Source organism: Triticum urartu, chromosome 7A, assembly GCF_056163025.1.
Source record: "Triticum urartu cultivar PI428250 chromosome 7A, HENAU_Tu73, whole genome shotgun sequence".
NCBI classification, from domain to species: Eukaryota; Viridiplantae; Streptophyta; class Magnoliopsida; order Poales; family Poaceae; genus Triticum; species Triticum urartu.
The window spans coordinates 33,469,689-33,487,756 of record NC_141879.1 but is presented as its reverse complement, the minus strand read 5'-3'; the positions used below and the strand labels follow the sequence as shown (position 1 = coordinate 33,487,756).

The window sequence follows — 18,068 nt, the reverse complement described above, 5'->3', positions numbered from 1 at the left end:
CATGTCATGCATGCATGCACCTTAACCGAAGTGGAATATGCCACAACTAAATGCTATGGATTCTTGAGATTCAAAACCCCTTAGATTGCATTAATGCATGTTACCATGATCTTTCATCTTTTGGTGTGTATTTTTCTGCATTTTTTGTCACCATTTGCTCTTAACCCCCCCCCCCCCCCCCTCCCTCCACCCTTCCCGCGTAATCGACATATTGTTGTAATGCTGAGGGAGACGGTGTTGGTGTTACAACAACACAAGTAGGCATGGTCAACGTAGTGTCTAGTGTACACCCCGTCATGACCAGACACCAAATTAATGGAGCATGTGATACTATCTTAGACGACTAGCATCACATGGAACACCAATGATAAGGTCAACATCAAGATGGCGGGCGTGTCTAACATATACGTAGTATATCGTCTTCGTGCAATCATCGTGGGCTACACTTGGTATGCACGTTGACACACACATGCATGTGTGTGCCCTTCCAAACACCTTTCGACTACGTGTGAACAAGCATAGTATGACTTCATGGTGCAACCGTCCACACATGATATGCACGTGAACACATATGTGTGTAGTGGGCACCTACGCATGTAATATTTCGGCTCCCCTTTAACTAGCGATAGCATAAGAATTTTATTGCATGCATCGAAGCCAAGACAAGACATACTTCCATAGCATCAAAACCAAGGCAATTCATGCTAAAGCATGCCCGAGAGACTGCGTGCCATGAGACCTGCATGCCACAAATTCTCTGCCTGGGAATGCATACATGCACCCTTTCAACTATCACTAGGTCAGTTGATTGTCTCTTATTTTCAACCCAGTTTGTGGTTGTTGAACTATGCTACTTTGTTCTTATTTAGAACTTTTGGTAAAAATAGCCAGGAAACAAGAGGTAAGTAGGTTAAACAAAAAAAATCCAAAAGCTTGTTTGATAAGTTAAATTATCACATTTAATTCATTGCATTGTTAATACATTTAAGCTACATTTTTTACTATGTTCATGCTACGTTTATACCATTATTACATCATTTCAACACACTTTTATATTGACTTATTGGACTAGCATATTAATCCAGTGTGCGGTACCGGCTGTTTTCTACATGTTTTTGGAGTTTGAAGAAATAATATTTTTCTGGGACTAAAAAATCAAGGAAAAATTGTTCGAGAAGTTTCAAGTCAAGATTGTAGCCAGAGGAGCCGGAGAAGACCCCCTAGACCCCACACGACAAGGAGCTAGACTGCATGGAACTCAGGGAGCTCCGCTCCACCGCATGTCTGTTCCCATCCTTACGGACCTCCGCTCCACCAACACCATTGCCGAGAACCACCTCACGAAGAGCGCCATTGGACCTTCATCTCTTTGAGACAACCCTCCAACACCTCCTTAATTACCAGGCCGCCCCGATCAGGACCTCCCCCCGCCGCCGCCAAGCGGGTCTTACCTGATGACGTGCCCTGGCGGCGACGAGAGGGGTAATCAATGAGTGGCGGCTATGGTCCGGTCACTCGCCTCGACCCTCATTCACCGAAAGTACAAAGCATGTCAAAAACATCGGAGATTCTGAGGCCACTACCACCGCCAGAATGAGTCGCCGATGCGCCGCTATCGTCACTCCTCTATCGGAGCCGGCTTGACTCTGTGATGATCGCCGGAAAGTCTTTGTAGTCTTTGTACAACTGCCCCTAAGTACTAGCACCATTGAATAGATTTGAAGCACCCGACACCAAATCGCGCCAAATGCCCTCACCGCCCCAAAAGAGACGACATGAACTTATGCTGGAACTCCATCAACTACATCCAGACGGACGGACCCGAGGAGGATCGGAAGCCGAAAGACAAACTTGAAGAAGAAGCGCAACCATCACATGCCCCAAATAGCACACACATGCGAGGACTAAAAACCCTAACCTAAACCACTGACTGGAGCGAAGGCACTGGGATTCTCCTCCCTGCCACCACCGGCGTTCGGAGTGGTAGGTAGAGAGGAGGCGAATTCACGGGCTCACCGACAACTTTGCTTGATCCTTATAAGCAAAACAAAATTGTTGTATACTAATCATTTGAAATTAAGATGTTTCCGGAGAATTCATATTGTTTTGAATTTAGTGTCTGAAAATGTCATATTAAAAAATTGAAACTTGATTGTGCCATATCCTTAGATTTTGGGAAAGGTCTTTAGCATAGTATTAAATTTGGCAATCTGTAGACTTCATTTATAGCCAAACCGGCGCATTTTACAGTTAATTTGTTAGTGCACTGGTTCTTTTTGGACGTGTTGCTATTTTTGCAGGATTAATCTGTATGAATGGAAGTGAGCAAGTAGTAGAATTATATTTTCTGAATGCAATTCCGCGCGATTTGCTTGTCATCCTCCGTGTGCCCCAGCGCCAGCCAGCCCACCGCGCGGCCTTGCTTTCCTCCCTCCCCACCAACCCCCGCCGCCGCCTCCGACCCCTAGCCTCCTCTACGCGCCGCACGAGGCGGCCGCGGCTCTCCCCGCCGCCGCCCCTACAGCCAGTTCGGCGTGCGGCGGCTGGACGGGTTGCTCGCCACCCGTCTCCTAGGTCGCCGGCCAGCACCACCACCTCGTAGCCCCCCCCCCCCCCCCCCCCCCCCCCCCGCGCGCTGCTGCTCTTGTCGGGGCCCCACCTGCTGCTCGGGCTCCTCCGCACCAGGGCCGGATAGGAGGAGGGGACACGTGGTCCCTGGCCTTCTTCTCTCGCGACTCACACCTCCCGCGCGACTCCTGGTGCTGCAATCGGCCGACGTGGGCCATGGCGAGCGCGGCTTTCGGTACGGGCAGCGGGAGCTGGCATGGCGCGGCCGGAGAGGCCTCCCGATTTCTCGCCGTCGACTCCTGCTTCACATCCTCGGATCCTCCCTCCACCCCCTTGCCGAGGGACGGACTCTCTGGCGGACGACGGCGCCCTCGCTGCGACCTGTGGGCTGTGGCCCGTTTCCACTTGCCCCCTCCCTGGTCGGAGCCTCGTAGTCATCGACGGGGCCAACGCCTCCGACCCACGCACGATGGCGTGCTCACGAATTGGGCGCCTCCGCCTCCAGCCCTCCACCTCCTCTTCGTCGCGCCGCCTCCGCCCCTGGCCATCTCTGCTACCACCCCAGGTTCGCGTGCAGCGACGGTAGGACCCCTAAGCGACGGATATTTCGCCGGTTACTGACGTGTTTCTCCACACTTTTTTTTACTAGTTTCCTGATTTCTCTTACTCGAGCTAAATCAAGGGGCGGTTGGGTTATCTTCCTTGTTTCTGCTGAATTGATATGGACTAGTTGTGTTGGATGATAATTTGGGTTCTCTGTTTTGTTTTCCTGATTATTCATGTCTGTTCCTATTTGATGCCTACTTTTCCTGTTACGGAGGACGATCCAGTTTAATTCGATGCAGAGTTAGCTCATACTCATCCTGTACATAATTTCGTCGTACCTTCTTATGTAATATCTGTTCACTATTGTCCTGATCACAAGGGTTCCTGCAGTATTGTGCACCAATTGTGGTTGCTGTTTAAATCCAAGCATCATTAGCCTATTTCTCTACATTTTGCACATTAAGACCACAAACATCTCGCTTTCGCTGCATGTGTTTAGTAGGGAGCATATCTGAATGATGTCAGTTAGTCTATTTGGTCGTGTTAGTCGATAGAATACTTAACATGTCAGTTTAGTCATGTTAGTCAATAGAATACTTAACATGTCAGTTTAGTCGTGTTAGTCAATTTTGCCCATTAGCCTATTTCTCTCTGCCAATGATTTGGTCGTGTTAGTCAATAGAATACTTAACATGTCAGTTTAGTTGCCAAATAGTGTAAACACAAATCCACATAGTTCTGGAATAGTAGAGGATATGATTTACTTGAGACTACTTATGTCTTATCTTCAGACTTTTATTCAATCTCGGTATACTTTGCATCTCCAGTTTGATTAATGGTTTGCAGACCAAGAAATGTACTACTGATTTAGTAGTACATTTGATTTGTAGTTTCTTCTTCGATAATAAAGTACTGGCAGATGAACAGTGAGTTATTTGTGCCCATGCTTTGCTGTAAGCATTAAAGTTGCTCTCTGGTTTTCCTTTCAATGAGTTATCCGTGCCCATGCTTTCTGCAGCTAATTAGTAGTTCAGTCCATATATGCAGGGACCATGATATCAGAGAGTTCAAAGTCGAAGGGATTAACAGAGCAAACTTTCTTGTTTTCACTGAGGAAATTGTTAGGTCAAGAAGAAACAAGAGATGCTGGTATTGTTAAGTCAAGGTGAAGTAATTTTTTAGAGATGCTGGTTTTATATCTCTGATTGTTGTTATATGATTCTTAACGTGTGCATACATGATTTCTCTTTTTGTCCCTAGAGGTAGAGAACCTCTAGCTGTTTCTCTCTGCTGGGATTGGCTTGGGACCATATTGAAGATTAGCCAGCTGCTGCTGCGGCTGCTTTGACTGCGGCAGATGTTACTGGAAGTAACAGCATCTTGGTGGCAGAAGATGAGCTCATGCGCATCTTGATTCTGCTCAGGAACTTCTTGCCTTGGCTATCAACAAGTTTTCCAAGGTGAATAGAATGTTGCAGGCATTTCCCATAGAGCTTATCTTGAGGGAAAGACTTTCAGAACTGTCGGGGCTGGTCGTATCGGCAGGCTCTTACTTCAGTGTCTTAAGCCCTTCAACCTTTAACCTGCTCTACCATGACAGAGTTCAGATAAACCCATAGCATGAGAAAGAAATTGGGGCCAAATTGGAAGGGGACCTGGATGCCATGCTTCCAAAGTGTGATGTCACAGTGATCAATATTCCTCTTACTGAGAAAATTAGGTTTCCATTCATCACACTCTTGTTCTTTTCCACCGTCTTCTGATATGCAATTTCTCAAAATTCTGTTTGGTCCGGCATGTTCAATAAAGAAAAGATTGCAAAGATGAAAAAAGGTGTAACCATCATGAATAATGCTCGTGGAGCAATCATGAATACCCAGGCAGTTGCTGATGCTTGTTCCAGCAGTCACATTCAGGTACCATTCTTTCTTTTAATTAGTCTATCTTAAGCACCAGTGTGCTGCAGGATGTGTATCTAACTCTTTTTGTTGGGGTCTATGATATACATCTTGAGTCCGCGTTTTGCATTTTGTGGGGTAATATGCTAAAACTTGAAATCAGCATAACATAATGCAGTAATATTAAGTACTCGAGTATGCCAGTTTGTAGCCAACAATTTCTTACCACTGACAAAAGCGAAAGGTGCTCTATGCTGCTGTAAATTATATTTGAGATTAGGATAATGATGCAGTACCTTATGTTTTTATATTTAAGATTAGGAGAATAATGATGCACTACCTTATGTTTCTATCTTGGGGATTTTTTCCCCTTTTACTCCAAGTACCTCATTCCAAATTTTCAGGATATGGAGCTGATGTCTGGTTCCCCCAACCAGTACCCAAGGATCACCCATGGCGCTACATGCCTAATCACATCTCTGGGACCGCAGTTGATGCACAGGTTAGCTTATGTTTTTGTTTTTTCTCAGCATAGGCCTTAATGCATATCAGCATCGAAATTACTGTGCACACGACACTTTGTGTACGACCTGTGTCCAATACTTTTTTTTGCAGCGTTAGATTGTCTAGGCAAAAAAATATGGATGGCTTGATCTGCAGTGTCATATAACTATCGGATATGAAACATCAGATGTGTAGTTGCGTTCTGTCATCATTTACAACACTTGATATTCTGACACCCAACCGTATGCTTTAACAAAACTATGAATAGATTCTATTCACTAGTCATCTATTCTGACGAATTCTGTGGATGCTAACTTATGTTTTTCCTTGACAAGTGGAGAATGAAGGGATTATCTATATCTAGAGCAATGAACATATAACTACGACAGTAGGGCAACCTTAACCATGACAAATGTGCATCCTAGATCCGTTCACATATGTTTATCCATTTCCACACTTTGCTGCTGACTGACCGGCCGTGTTTCTGATGTCGATGGCAATTCCTTTGACATGGAAATGTTATATTCCATTAACCAGAATGCTCAGCAAGATCGCTGGCCACCAAGTCATGGATGAAGGTAGGAGTGCCACCCAGCCATATGGCTTGGTGATCGACGATGATCTTTGCACCGAACGCCACAAGGGCATCCGCTACCTTATCATAAAGCCTAGGGCAGTACATCACTTTAAAAACAAAAAATGTAATGCAAGAAACGCTTTAATTTCTCTAGAAAGAGCTCCATTTGGCACCAGGTCCTGGTCTGTTGTTACGATGACCTTTAGAAGCTCCTGTGCATCTGTTTCAGTGATTATATGCGTCATTTGCCAGGACTGAGCTGCCGGAATAGCATTGAAGCAAGCCTCAGCTTCTGCCTACATAGTATCCTGTAGGAATCACAGTTTACCAGCCTCATGTAGGAATCGCAGTTTACCAGCCTCTGAGACACCACGCCACCTGTAACATATTTGATCACAAAACCCAATCCTAACTCCTATGACTCCGTCAAGAAACTGCTATCTATATTGATTTTCAGCACATCACCTTTCGGGGGTTTCCAGTTCCTAGCAATGGGTACTGTTTGCTTCAGCTTGTTTATGCAAAAGGTTTCATAGTCAGCTGCATTCCTCCTGATCTGAGACAGAATTTCATCCACGTTTAACTTGTTCTCTCCTGTGTCGACCTTGTTCTGAGTCAACCACCAAGTCCACAGTATTGCAATAATTAGAGTTATTAAGAAAAGAGGTATTTTATGTTTATTCAGTGCGCTCCCTTTTTCTTTCACGCTCATTTTGACTTTATGTATTTGCAACAGGCAGTCAATTCGCTCAAGAACGATTTCTCAGAATGTGATATCTGGACCAAGGTTTTGACCAGGCAGATTGTGAGATCTGCCTGTGTATCCATTTTTTAAATACCCTGTTGTCCAATCACACCTTTTTGTTCATGTTTTGTGATTTCTCTTCACCCTTTGTGTATTTTCAGAACAAAAGATTGAATGTAGATGGCGCTGGTGGTTATATATCCACTGGCTAGTATTTCCTGGAGACATTGAGATTTTTGACCTTCTTACCAAAACGACGTGATTGATGCGCATGGTTTCGGGTGTCTAGGTATGCCGGGGAAAACTGAAATTCCTTCTGCATTTGTTCAGTGGATTGACAGCTGTTTGTCTCCCCAAATTATCATCTATCTATTACTCCCTCCGTCCCGGAATACTTGTCCCGGAAGGATGTATCTAGATGTATTTTAGTTCTAGATACATCCATTTCTTCGACAAGTATTTTCGGACGGAGGGAGTATATACTAAAAGCACAATACAGATAAAAAATAGAGAAATAAGTTAGAAAATCTAACAAAAATCGGAAACATCCAGTCCTTTATTCCGTGGACGCTAATTATAACGAACACAACTAATGGTTCATATCTGAGTTATATGTGCATTAGAGAAAAGTGTTCCATCCTCCCATGAGTCTAAGGATTCCCTTCTACAATGTCGTTTGGAAACTGCACAGGGAGGTTGTACATCAACTGGCTGTAGCAACCCCAGCAACTCGCTGATTGCTGCCGGTGAGAGTGCCATGAAGAGCTGGCTCAGATTTGCTACGGAGACGTTGTAGCAAGCTACCAAAGCTGACCCGATTGATTCGGTGTCGCACATCCGTACGTAGCTAAAGGGCTAGCAGCTAGGACGATCTGTGATTGATCAATGGATTCTGGCTAAATCTCTCTCGAAAATCATGCCAACGGTCCAGCTTGCTCCCCAGCTCGGTGATGACCGTGCACGGAGACATCGCTCGCGGAGCCTAGGCATGTGGCTGTTGGATCTTACATTGGACGATCTAGCAGTTCACTGAACCTTAGAAACAGGGATTTGATCCTTTGTTTGCCTAACCTACTTTGCTGTCTCACCTCAAACTGAGCCATCCACCCATCCTCTCTTCCCCTTCTTCCTGCACACTTCTGCGCGTAGACATCCGAGGAGACGTTGCAGGTACACACACTGCTGTCTCTATTCAACTTCGCGCCATTGTTGTCTCGATCAGTCCACCACTTTGGTAGCCGCTGTTGTTCCATCTCGATTAGTCAGCCTGCATCCTGTGCCATCACCGTCGACGTTGCCAACCGCTCACACAACAGATCGCTATACTAGCATGGTTGGGGAGACAAAATGTCAATGTTTGTTATCTGAAGTTTGTACTTTTGCATCTCTTCCGTAACATTCTTTGACTTGCAGTTAGATTTGTTTCATCAGAGCCAGTGTTGCACTGATGTGTGAAAGGACTTTAATCAATTCATTTTCTTGTATTACCAAAATCATCAAATTATTGCGGTCAACTTGGTCTGGTGTGCTTGTATTTTTAAAAATGCAAGTTGGGGGCAGAGTCACCTTTTGACTTTATTTTGTACTTCTCTATATAGACCACTATCTTTTCTTTTTCTTAAATTGTTCGGAATTATTTGTGGGGAACAATGTAAAATAAAGCATTAGTAGGTATTTGTGCACTTTTCTTATTGTGGTTAAGGCAATCTTGAATTGTTAAGAAAATTTGTTTTGCTAGATATGAAATTTTAGAAACTATAGATTTGACATTTTTTCTAGGACATTTGTTTTCCCTTCATGTAATTCCGAACATGAGTATTGAATTGTGTTCCATCTATAGAAGAGATAGAAACATTCCTGTTTTGTTTATGTTTCTGCTTGAAATCTTATGCTGGCTGTTTTCTATGTGTAGCTAAGTTATTTATTGACATCTTTTTCGCAGTCTGGGTTGAGATTTTATACATGTTTACGAAAAGCCTCAAATGTAATCGCAGTATTAAACTACAGGTTGCTTATAGTAGTTGTCTGATGTTCTTGTGTGCCTAGATTGTTCTTCGTTGGGTTGCATCCTCCATGGAAGATGATACGAGGTACATGTTTTATATTTTTCTCACTGTTTTGTAAAATGGCCACATTTAAGAAATTTGTGTCATTCAAACTTGGCATGGGCGTGAGGCACAACCATAGCCATGATATAGAGCACGTACATGATTAGGAATATAGCATGTAGACAATCAAACAACAAAACAACAGCAACAACAACAAAGCCTTTAGTCCCAAACAAGTTGGGGTAGGCTAGAGGTGAAACCCATAAGATCTCGCAACCAACTCATGGCTCTGGCACATGGATAGCGCTTCCACGCACCCCTGTCCATAGCTAGCTCTTTGGTGATACTCCAATCCTTCAGGTCTCTCTTAACGGGCTCCTCCCATGTCAAATTCGGTCTACCCCGCCCTCTCTTGACATTCTCCGCACGCTTTAGCCGTCTGCTATGCACTGGAGCTTCTGGAGGCCTGCGCTGAATATGCCCAAACCATCTCAGATGATGTTGGACAAGCTTCTCTTCAATTGGTGCTACCCCAACTCTATCTCGTATATCATCATTCCGGACTCGATCCTTCCTCGTGTGGCCACACATCCATCTCAACATACGCATCTCCGCCACACCTAACTGTTGAACATGTCGCCTTTTAGTCGGCCAATACTCAGCGCCATACAACATTGCGGGTCGAACCGCCGTCCTGTAGAACTTGCCTTTTAGCTTTTGTGGCACTCTCTTGTCACAGAGAATGCCAGAAGCTTGGCGCCACTTCATCCGTCCGGCTTTGATTCGATAGTTCACATCTTCATCAGCATGTAGACAATCAAATTTATAATTTACGCATGCCCTTTGCTTGTGGTACAAATTCCTTATATTATATAGTGAGGATTTTGACCCTATCTATATCAATTAATTTGTTGAAGGAAAAGAAATGTGACAGTCTTCTATCTCAGTATTGGTAGTCTATTTACTGGTATTCTATTCATGGCTATAGAATATGTAACTTCGGTTTCATTTTGGATGTACTTCCATTAAATGAATAGTTGAAGAGGATGCACTACCAAACAGATTTGAGCACACGAATTTTAATTATAATGACACTCCATATGGAGATATATTTTGAATGCTTTGGCTATTCATCTTGCTTCGTTTTTCTTTTACCTTCATCATTATTCACATTTAATTTTATCATGCTGCCTTTTCGTGCTAAGACATGCTATTTCATAGCATCGATGTACATGAATGGAGCCACCATATCATTGTTTTTATGTTAGTAACATCCTTTAGATTTCTCTACCACAAACTATGTGAGGCAATTGATTGGAAACTTCATGTTTCTGTTTTAGTGGTGCAACACTACCTATGCTGGACTGTTGTTGCTTAGCAAGTCTTTCTCAAATATTCCTCAACTATTACAGGATGCAGCACCAAAGGTAACCATCGCGTACTTTCAATTATATATAGGCAAAGTTAGTTGACTTTATCTCCATGGTGGATAAAAGAGAACTCCATAGTGGATTGTATCTCCCATCTTTTTACTTATGTTTGATACTCACAAAAGCAAAGTGCAGCTTCATTAATATTTTGAATGATCTAAGATATGTGGCAAGAAAATAAGCAAATTAGCCAACATTTCTAAATACATTTCATGCGAAATAAATTATTTTACATGACCTATAAACTTTTATCACTTTAGCATACTCTGTTTTAAGTCTTAAGCAAAGGTTTATTTGACAATTTTAAGATCTACTTGAGCTAAGAATGCCATTTGATTGCAATACATGTGGTTGCAATGTTTTTTGTTATCTATGCAGTTTTTCATACTTTGGCCTTGCTCTGTTAAGCCATACTCGAGTGATATCCACCGCTATTGCCTTTGGTGTGTCAGTTTTCGTGGCTCTTTGTTTTGACACTGATCTTCAGCAAAGCTATGTTATTTCTTGAATAACTATAATCAATAGTCTGTGGTAATGATACCTTATATATATTTGAAAAACTCCCCTCCTCATATATACCTAATATGCAATTCCATTATTCATTTTACAGCTTGGGTCTTTTTTTTCTAGCATCAATCTCGGCATTGATGTGTACTTACTCAAATAATGCATAAAAAATAATACATGTATCTTACCTTGCACAGGTTGGTCAAAGTATGGTTCCAAAACAAAAGAAATGGTTCAAGCTTCATTCTTTTTTTTTGTTCTCTTACAACTGAATAGGTATTCTATAATAGAAATATACCGGAGACAATATGTAGTTCCCGGGACCATTTTTTCTGTTAAGAATGTATCAATTGTCTAGTGACCACATAATTAATCTGGAAAGAGTTCCTTAATTAGTTGATTGTTTGAGTTACACACATTATTTTTTGGGTAAACCATGCACTAAATCTTTACATGTTTATTTTAAGTTTACTGGAGATTGCATAATTAAATCCTTTGTTTATTGGGAAACATGTGTCAAATTCACGGCCAAGTTTCAACCATGGATCGATAATTTTCAGTGTGACGTTTTGGCATCCATGTTTCTTCTAGTTTATTTTAATGAAAAAGGTGAAGTGGTTGTTTGCATCGTAATTATGATGTTAAAGAACTGTCTTGCAAAATATTCAATTAATTTTGCATCTTGAACTGAATGAAAACACTTGGTTGAACTCTCAGCTAAAGGTATTATTTGTATTATTCTTGCATGGAAGTCGAAAAAGCACATCAGACCCTGAATAACCCATAAGATCGTACAAATGGTCGTCCTTCATTGCCTGTAGGGTGCTTAGAGCAAATTAATGATATTTAACTTCATAGGAAATAATTGCAACAAGTCCAAAATGGTATGGAACCTAACACGGATATAGCTTTTCTTTTATCTGTCATCATGCCCTCTGTTGATTGGTCAGCCGCTTGTTGCGTTTTTACCTCGATGTTGATTGGTCAGCCGCTTGTTGCATTTGCATGCATTGAACTGTTTCAGCGCTCTATGACTGGGGGTTTGCAATCTTGTGGGTGCCAGGGAGCAGAGGCTGGGTTTCTCCTGGGACTACATGGCTTATTGTGTAAGAGCGACGTGAGGGATGAATTTCCACTAGTGTACTCGACCGCGCTGTACCCTCGTGTTTCGGTGGTCCTGGTTGGCGTTTGGGCCCGCGGTGCAGTGGCATGGGTACTCAGGTGAGAGGGGTGTAATCTGTTCGAGTGGGTGCTCGCACACTCGTCTTGCCCGTTGATTGGAGAGGACCTGTGACCTAACCCTCGTGCCACAGGCCACAGCCACCTCCCCTCCTCTTCCTCGATTCTCGTGCCTCTGCAGCCGCCTCCTCTCCTATCAGCCAGGGCTTAGTCGTCCCCAGATCAACACGAGGTGGTGCTGTTGGTTCTCCAGTCCCACCAGCCTCTTCTCCTCTCCTCCATGTCGCCACCACCACGCGGTGTGGGTGAGGAGGGGACGGCTCAGGAGGCAGGTGAGAGGAAGCAGATAGTCCTCCTTCCCTGACGGTGCCCCGACCTGCCGGATGTTGCTCGTCGTCGGCCTAGGCCTCGGTCTGCTGGAGCAGGCGAAGAGAAGTGGTGGATCTGGCTGTGGCTAGAATCCCTCATCGCCGTAGGAAGGTGTGGAGGAAGTACGGCCACGAAGGAACAGACAGATGGACCAAGATGGGATGACGGTTCCGTCCGCCGGCCTTCGGGTGTTGTGGCTGGCAGCCCTCCACTTTTTCTCCCCCGGCGAGTCTCCTCGGTCTGATAATAGTTTTCCTCCCCGCACTAATTTGATTCTTGTTCTACAGTGCGGTGGCCTGTGGATGATGCTTCAAAGAGGAGGCCACAGAGAGCAGCGATGGCTTCTTGGTGGTTTTACTCCATGTAAATTTGAACATAGTGTACGTGGTACTAATTAATGGACAACGCTACATCTACGGACGTTTTCTACAGAAGTTAGCTTATGGGACGAGTTGTGAAGATGTGATTGGAAATCAAAAGGAGGGGGAACCATCACAGGAAAGCAAGAGAGGAGAGGATTTATGGGAAGATGAGTCCGTAGGTGTAAGCTGTAGATGTTGTCCGTAAGTGTAGCATTTTTGCTAATTAATATCTGAACATGTTGCCATCTAAACTCTGAAATGACCAAACATCAGTAAACCTGATCTGAACTGATGTAACCTTCCTGGTGTTTCCTCTCTACTTTTGCATACTTTTTTATGGTCTGCAGCTATTGGGGGCCCTTTATGTGCTCATATATTTATTGATCTTCCTTACAGGACCCACATGAGCATCCCAAAGAAAGTACGCTTATCCCCATAAAAAGGTTTATATCTACCCCAAGATTTCATCATCCTTAACGTAGTTAGTGTTTGTATTCTTTTTCTTGCATGGCATAAATTTTGTGAAAATGATTTTATAGCTACAGTGGAGGCTGCCGTTGATCTTATTGCCTGTAACCTTTGTGTGCCTACAAATTTGTACCTTGCCATGTGGTGTTTGCTTTTTGTTTCTGCTTGTCATGCACTATTTCATAGTCCAATATTACCTGTGCCCTCCTGATCAAGAGAGTACTTTCATGTTGAAGAAAGTACAGTAATAAGCATGAGTGGTTGGTATAAATGAGGAACAGTGAAATAGGTATTTGTTTACTAGGTTGATTGCTAATGAAGCTCACATGTGTATTGCTTTGAGTTATTGTGATTCAGTTGCAGTACTGACATAAACAAATATGATTGCTGCATTGGAGTTCCAGCTGAAATGAAATATTTGAAATTGCAGTTATATGATAATGGTGCAATGTTTAGAAATTGCATATTGTTTCAGATTTGGTTCTGTAATAAGATATGTGCTGCCTTTAGGTATAGGTACATCCATTGATTATTTGCTGTAAGTTTTCTTTTGTCATTTCTTTGCCATTCCAATATATAGTAATGAGTATATTTCTTGTTTAATTTGGGATTCCATACCACAAGTAGCCAATTTAAACAGTTTATTATTTGCATAGCACCTTTGTTTCATAGTATGATGAACATCAAACCATTTTTTGTAATGGTTAAGGAACCTATTTGTGGGTAGCAGTTGTGGCTTATTAGTGTTTATACCTGATTTTCTTCCCCTTAATTAGCTCTCCCCTTCTTGATTTGCTTCATTTAATCAATGTTTTGCACAGCAGTTGCTCGCCAAAGTGTCCGGGTGGGATATTGATTTTTTCCTTGATGTTCGTACAGCATGCAGGTGAGAGGGCCTGGCCTACATGGCTAGCGCGAGGTTGCTCCAACTAGGGCGGTTGGGCCTGCTATGGAATTGACGACGTGTTGTCATGACTACGAGGAGTCGAGGACTGCCGACGCTTCTCCGCTTACACGCCCTATGGCAGAATAGAATACTCCTGTCTACGACAACTAGACCTTGTTCCCTCACAGGTATGGTATTGCAGCAATCTCCTTCCACCTTCATGAATGGTTTCTTTGTGTTGAGTATATTGTGTACGCGTATATTGTGTATTGGGCCCACCTCATGTTTCCTCTGTATAGTCGAGGTTGTGGCCCCCCTCTGTACTCATATATACGTGCCTAGTGCACCGATCAATGCATTGTGTTTGCACAGCCTATACTTCATATTCTACACTTTGCATATATTTTGTTGTTTTCATTTGTTGGATTGGAGCTATAGAAGATATTGTAATTTTTAGCTATATTTTTGCAATGGTAGATTGGTCAAATCTTTCTGTATCTGGCTGTACTTATCTTGTGTGAGGATATGGTCGCAGTGGTGTGTCCTTTTTTTTCTATATACTTGATTTTATTTGTGCAAACCAAAATTTTCTGTTTTGGTGGGAGTGGCGGATCATCTGCTCTTTGATACGCATTGATTACCTTTACCATGATCCTTGATTAAAATAACTAATAGGCTTCTCCACCGACATGTTTAGCTAGGTCGCCAATTTGGTATTCTAAATATATATGTCTTTCTAGCTGGGGGTTGCTCATCCAACCTTTCGATGGAAAAATGTAGTCTGTACGGTTTTCCGATTACTTATTTTATAAGATGCCTAGGAAAGTTACATAGACGTAAAATTCAGTTGAGGAACTCCTGGATATTGGAATGGATACTGTTTTCATTTGGATTTATTATTTCCTAGAGGATGTGCCTGGGCTTTAATGTGGAACATGGAATGTCCATCTGAGTTTGAAGTTTGTTTACTCTGTAATCACATAACCACTGTTGTACTATAAAAACGAATCGTCTTGATCTTTATTTGTTCAAGTACCATTTACCGGGCATAAAAGTAGAAATATTTCTTTTGGCGTGTCAGTTTGCTCGCTTAATACCTTCCATTGGCATTGCTTTGAAGTCATTGGCAAGAACAGTATTAATTTCTCACCCTATCATGGTAAATTCTGCATTGCTGCTTGCTCACCTGTCGATGAAGGATCACATTTGAAATACTATTTGGATGTCCAGCAGGTGGTTGATTCATGGGGAGTGTTGCATTGCTGCTTATTTAATGGTTAGCATTGCATGATGGTGCCACTTTTCCTTTACCTTTAGTTGCTGCTGATTTACTTAGTGTTTTGGCACTGAAAATATGAAGACACATTTTTTGAGCCAGTTTAGGACATGTTTGAAAGAATGTGCTAGATTTTAGTTCTGTGCACCAGATTCTTCTTCTTTGCTGTTTCCTTGATCAGAATCATGGCATTATTAGGTCGGTCCCATCATGCACATAAAGAACTCTTTAAGGTTTTGTTTGTAATTGACGTTCCCTCATTGGTTCTTTGTTATGTGGAGGTTTTTTTTTGCTGTGACTTGGTTGTGCTTTGTCATATGCAGATTGCAGTCACAATGATGAGCTCGCCAGCCATGTCAGCAAGGCCGAAGCAGCATAGTTGAAGGAATCTTATGTTAAGAAAAACAATAAATGCTACTCCCTCCGTCCCATAATATAAGAGCATTTTTCAAACCGTGTTAGCTTGAAAAATGCTCTTATATTGTGGGACGGAGGGAGTACAATCCCTCTTTTCAGTTTGTATCGTTCAGTTGTACCGTGGCTCCATGTTTTCTTCAATTCTTGTGGTGATAGGATAAAGGTGAGTATGGAGGGAGAAAGGTTGATAGGATCAAAGGAGCGTTCATTAGATTTGCTTACCAATTGCCGTTAGTGTAATTTGATTGCTTGGGAGGCTTGCATTGAGTAACTCGATTATCTCTAAACACTCCTAAGCCTTTCCAAGGTGTTACTGAAGATCTTCTATCTCAACCAAGAATTGAAGAAAACATGAGTCACAACCAAAAAATTATTTTCGTCACACTTTCGTCACCATTTCTTTTGTTCTGTGGCTCTGCCAGACATCAAGAATATAAATATTTCCTGTAGTTATTTGAAGAGTTTTGTGCAGGAGTTTGAATGGAATAGTTCTCAGGCTCTAGGTGTGTACCGCTTCATTCAGTTATTGGACGGTTTACAAGCATCATGAAGCGTGGATACAACGGCTCACTACGCTCGCCGTGTTTCACTGTCTTGCACTGTAGTAATTCATTTCTACTGCACCGTTTCACTTCTTGTCCGGCTATATAACAGCCTCAGCCAGCTCCTGCGTGGGCATCTATCTGATTCCAATTAAAATCCTAATTGTATACTTTATACTTACAGCTACCATACTCTGCAATGGCGACTTCCTCTTGAATAAAGCAAACGCCTCAAACCCTAGCTTCCATCCATATCAAATCCCTAGATCCAACCCGGGGTGTAACAATTGGTATCATGAGTCAGTCCTTCCTTTGGCGGCGTGATCGTGTGGTGGCATACAAGTGATTTTCCCTCCCTTTCCGACCCACTGGCGGCGGCGTCGGCGCTGTGGTAGTGGTGTTGGAGGCGGGATCGTTGGTTCAGGAGATGGCGATCGGTGGTGTTATTGGTGGTAGAAAATTCAGCGGCAGCTCGAGTGGCAGAACTGGTTGCCGAAGCATCTTCTTTCGGTGGTCAAATCCCAGGTTCTAGCGTGAGCGGTGCTGCACGGGAGGCGTTCGTCTATGGTGGCGGCAGGATCTGTTCCAGGTACGGGTTGCCTGCTCCTATCGGTAGTAAAATTCCTTGTCCTGTGGTCAGATCATGGGGCAGATCAGTCCGAGTTACTCCATCTCAAGGAGGATGTACATGAAAATCATGAGGAAACAGTTGACCTCCGGGAAGAGGCTGGTCTGTTGCACAAGGATGTGCAGGCATCAAATTCCAAACAAGATGCTATGACAAAGGTGATTACAGGGGTTCAGTCAGCAGTGGCAGCGCTCGGCAGTCAGCTATCTGCAATCAATGAAGTGCTCAAAACACTTAGCGTAAATGCATCCAACACAGTTGATGTTCCTTCTTCAGGCCAGCAGCCTGCTGTGAGTCGTGATCGAGCACCAGTAATTAAAGATCCAACTGAAGAAACAGAGGAGGTGCCACCAAGGCCTTTGACCGAGGAACGGAGTCTAGCCGTGGAACAGGAAAAAACAATGCAATGTGCTGCCCTTACAGGTCTGCTCCTCCGGTTAACACAGGGCTTCGTTCTGCTCCTCCGGGGTTTGACAATACCCAGATTCAACCGGTCCAGTCAGGTCAGGCATCACCAATACCAGTTCTTGGTATGACAAGAACACCAGCTTACACTCAGTTTCAGCAGCAAGCAAATCGATTACTCTGGGAGGATTATCCAATGTGTTAGAGTACGTAACGGGCGTAATGGGCCTGACCTGGTGGTATAGTCCATTAGTTTTAGGGTTAACTAGAGATAAGGATCGTTTGTTTAGGAGTCAAGTAAACCTCTCTATATAAGGAAAGGAGATATATCAATCTAATTAAATAGAAAATCCCTTCCCTCTTGCCTGGCCGTGGGCAAAAAGGCCCCCAGCCGGCCCTCTCGCGCGCTCCTTCTAGCAGCCACATAACAATCTGATATCAGCTTTCCCGGGTTCGATCATGTCCATCCCTCCACCGAGTTCTTCCCACCCGCCGCCGCCACACACCTACCTGCTGCCACCAGCGCCTTCATCGGCGCTGCTGCCCCACACAGCAGGCGCGCCGGCAATGGGCGTGCTGGCGTCCTCAGGGGCGATTTCACCCTCTGCTCCCGCGCCGTCCGCCTTCGTCCTCACCCCGGAGCAGATGACAGCCGCAATCCTGGAATTACGGCAGGCCGTGGCGGGCATCAAGGCCTTCCGCGTCGGGCCCTA

At 43.6% G+C, this 18,068-nt stretch overlaps 1 protein-coding gene across 2 annotated transcripts; it reads left to right on the top strand.

Moving 5' to 3' along the window:
• Positions 1-2,652: 2,652 nt before the first annotated feature.
• Positions 2,653-16,151, top strand: LOC125518197 (formate dehydrogenase 2, mitochondrial-like). Of its 2 annotated transcripts, XM_087536664.1 has the most exons (9): positions 2,653-4,279; positions 4,375-5,030; positions 5,417-5,514; positions 6,830-6,880; positions 7,000-7,127; positions 10,227-10,313; positions 13,130-13,176; positions 14,081-14,275; positions 15,687-16,150. In XM_087536664.1, the coding sequence occupies exons 2-5, from the start codon at positions 4,911-4,913 to the stop codon at positions 7,010-7,012; spliced, it is 282 nt and encodes a 93-aa protein (XP_087392790.1). In that variant the 5' UTR covers positions 2,653-4,279; positions 4,375-4,910; the 3' UTR covers positions 7,013-7,127; positions 10,227-10,313; positions 13,130-13,176; positions 14,081-14,275; positions 15,687-16,150. The 2 variants fall into 2 exon arrangements, with proteins under 2 accessions (XP_087392790.1, XP_087392791.1); XM_087536665.1 differs by lacking the exon at positions 10,227-10,313 and having other exon boundaries at positions 15,687-16,151.
• Positions 16,152-18,068: the final 1,917 nt, after the last annotated feature.

Bases quoted from the DNA above. Each gene is read 5' to 3' on its own strand.
- LOC125518197 (XM_087536665.1), top strand. From the start codon at position 4,911: ATGTTCAATAAAGAAAAGATTGCAAAGATGAAAAAAGGTGTAACCATC. The intron at 5,031-5,416 runs GTACCATTCTTT...CCAAATTTTCAG, and splicing joins GTTCCAGCAGTCACATTCAG to GATATGGAGCTGATGTCTGG. The intron at 5,515-6,829 runs GTTAGCTTATGT...TATTTGCAACAG, and splicing joins GGACCGCAGTTGATGCACAG to GCAGTCAATTCGCTCAAGAA.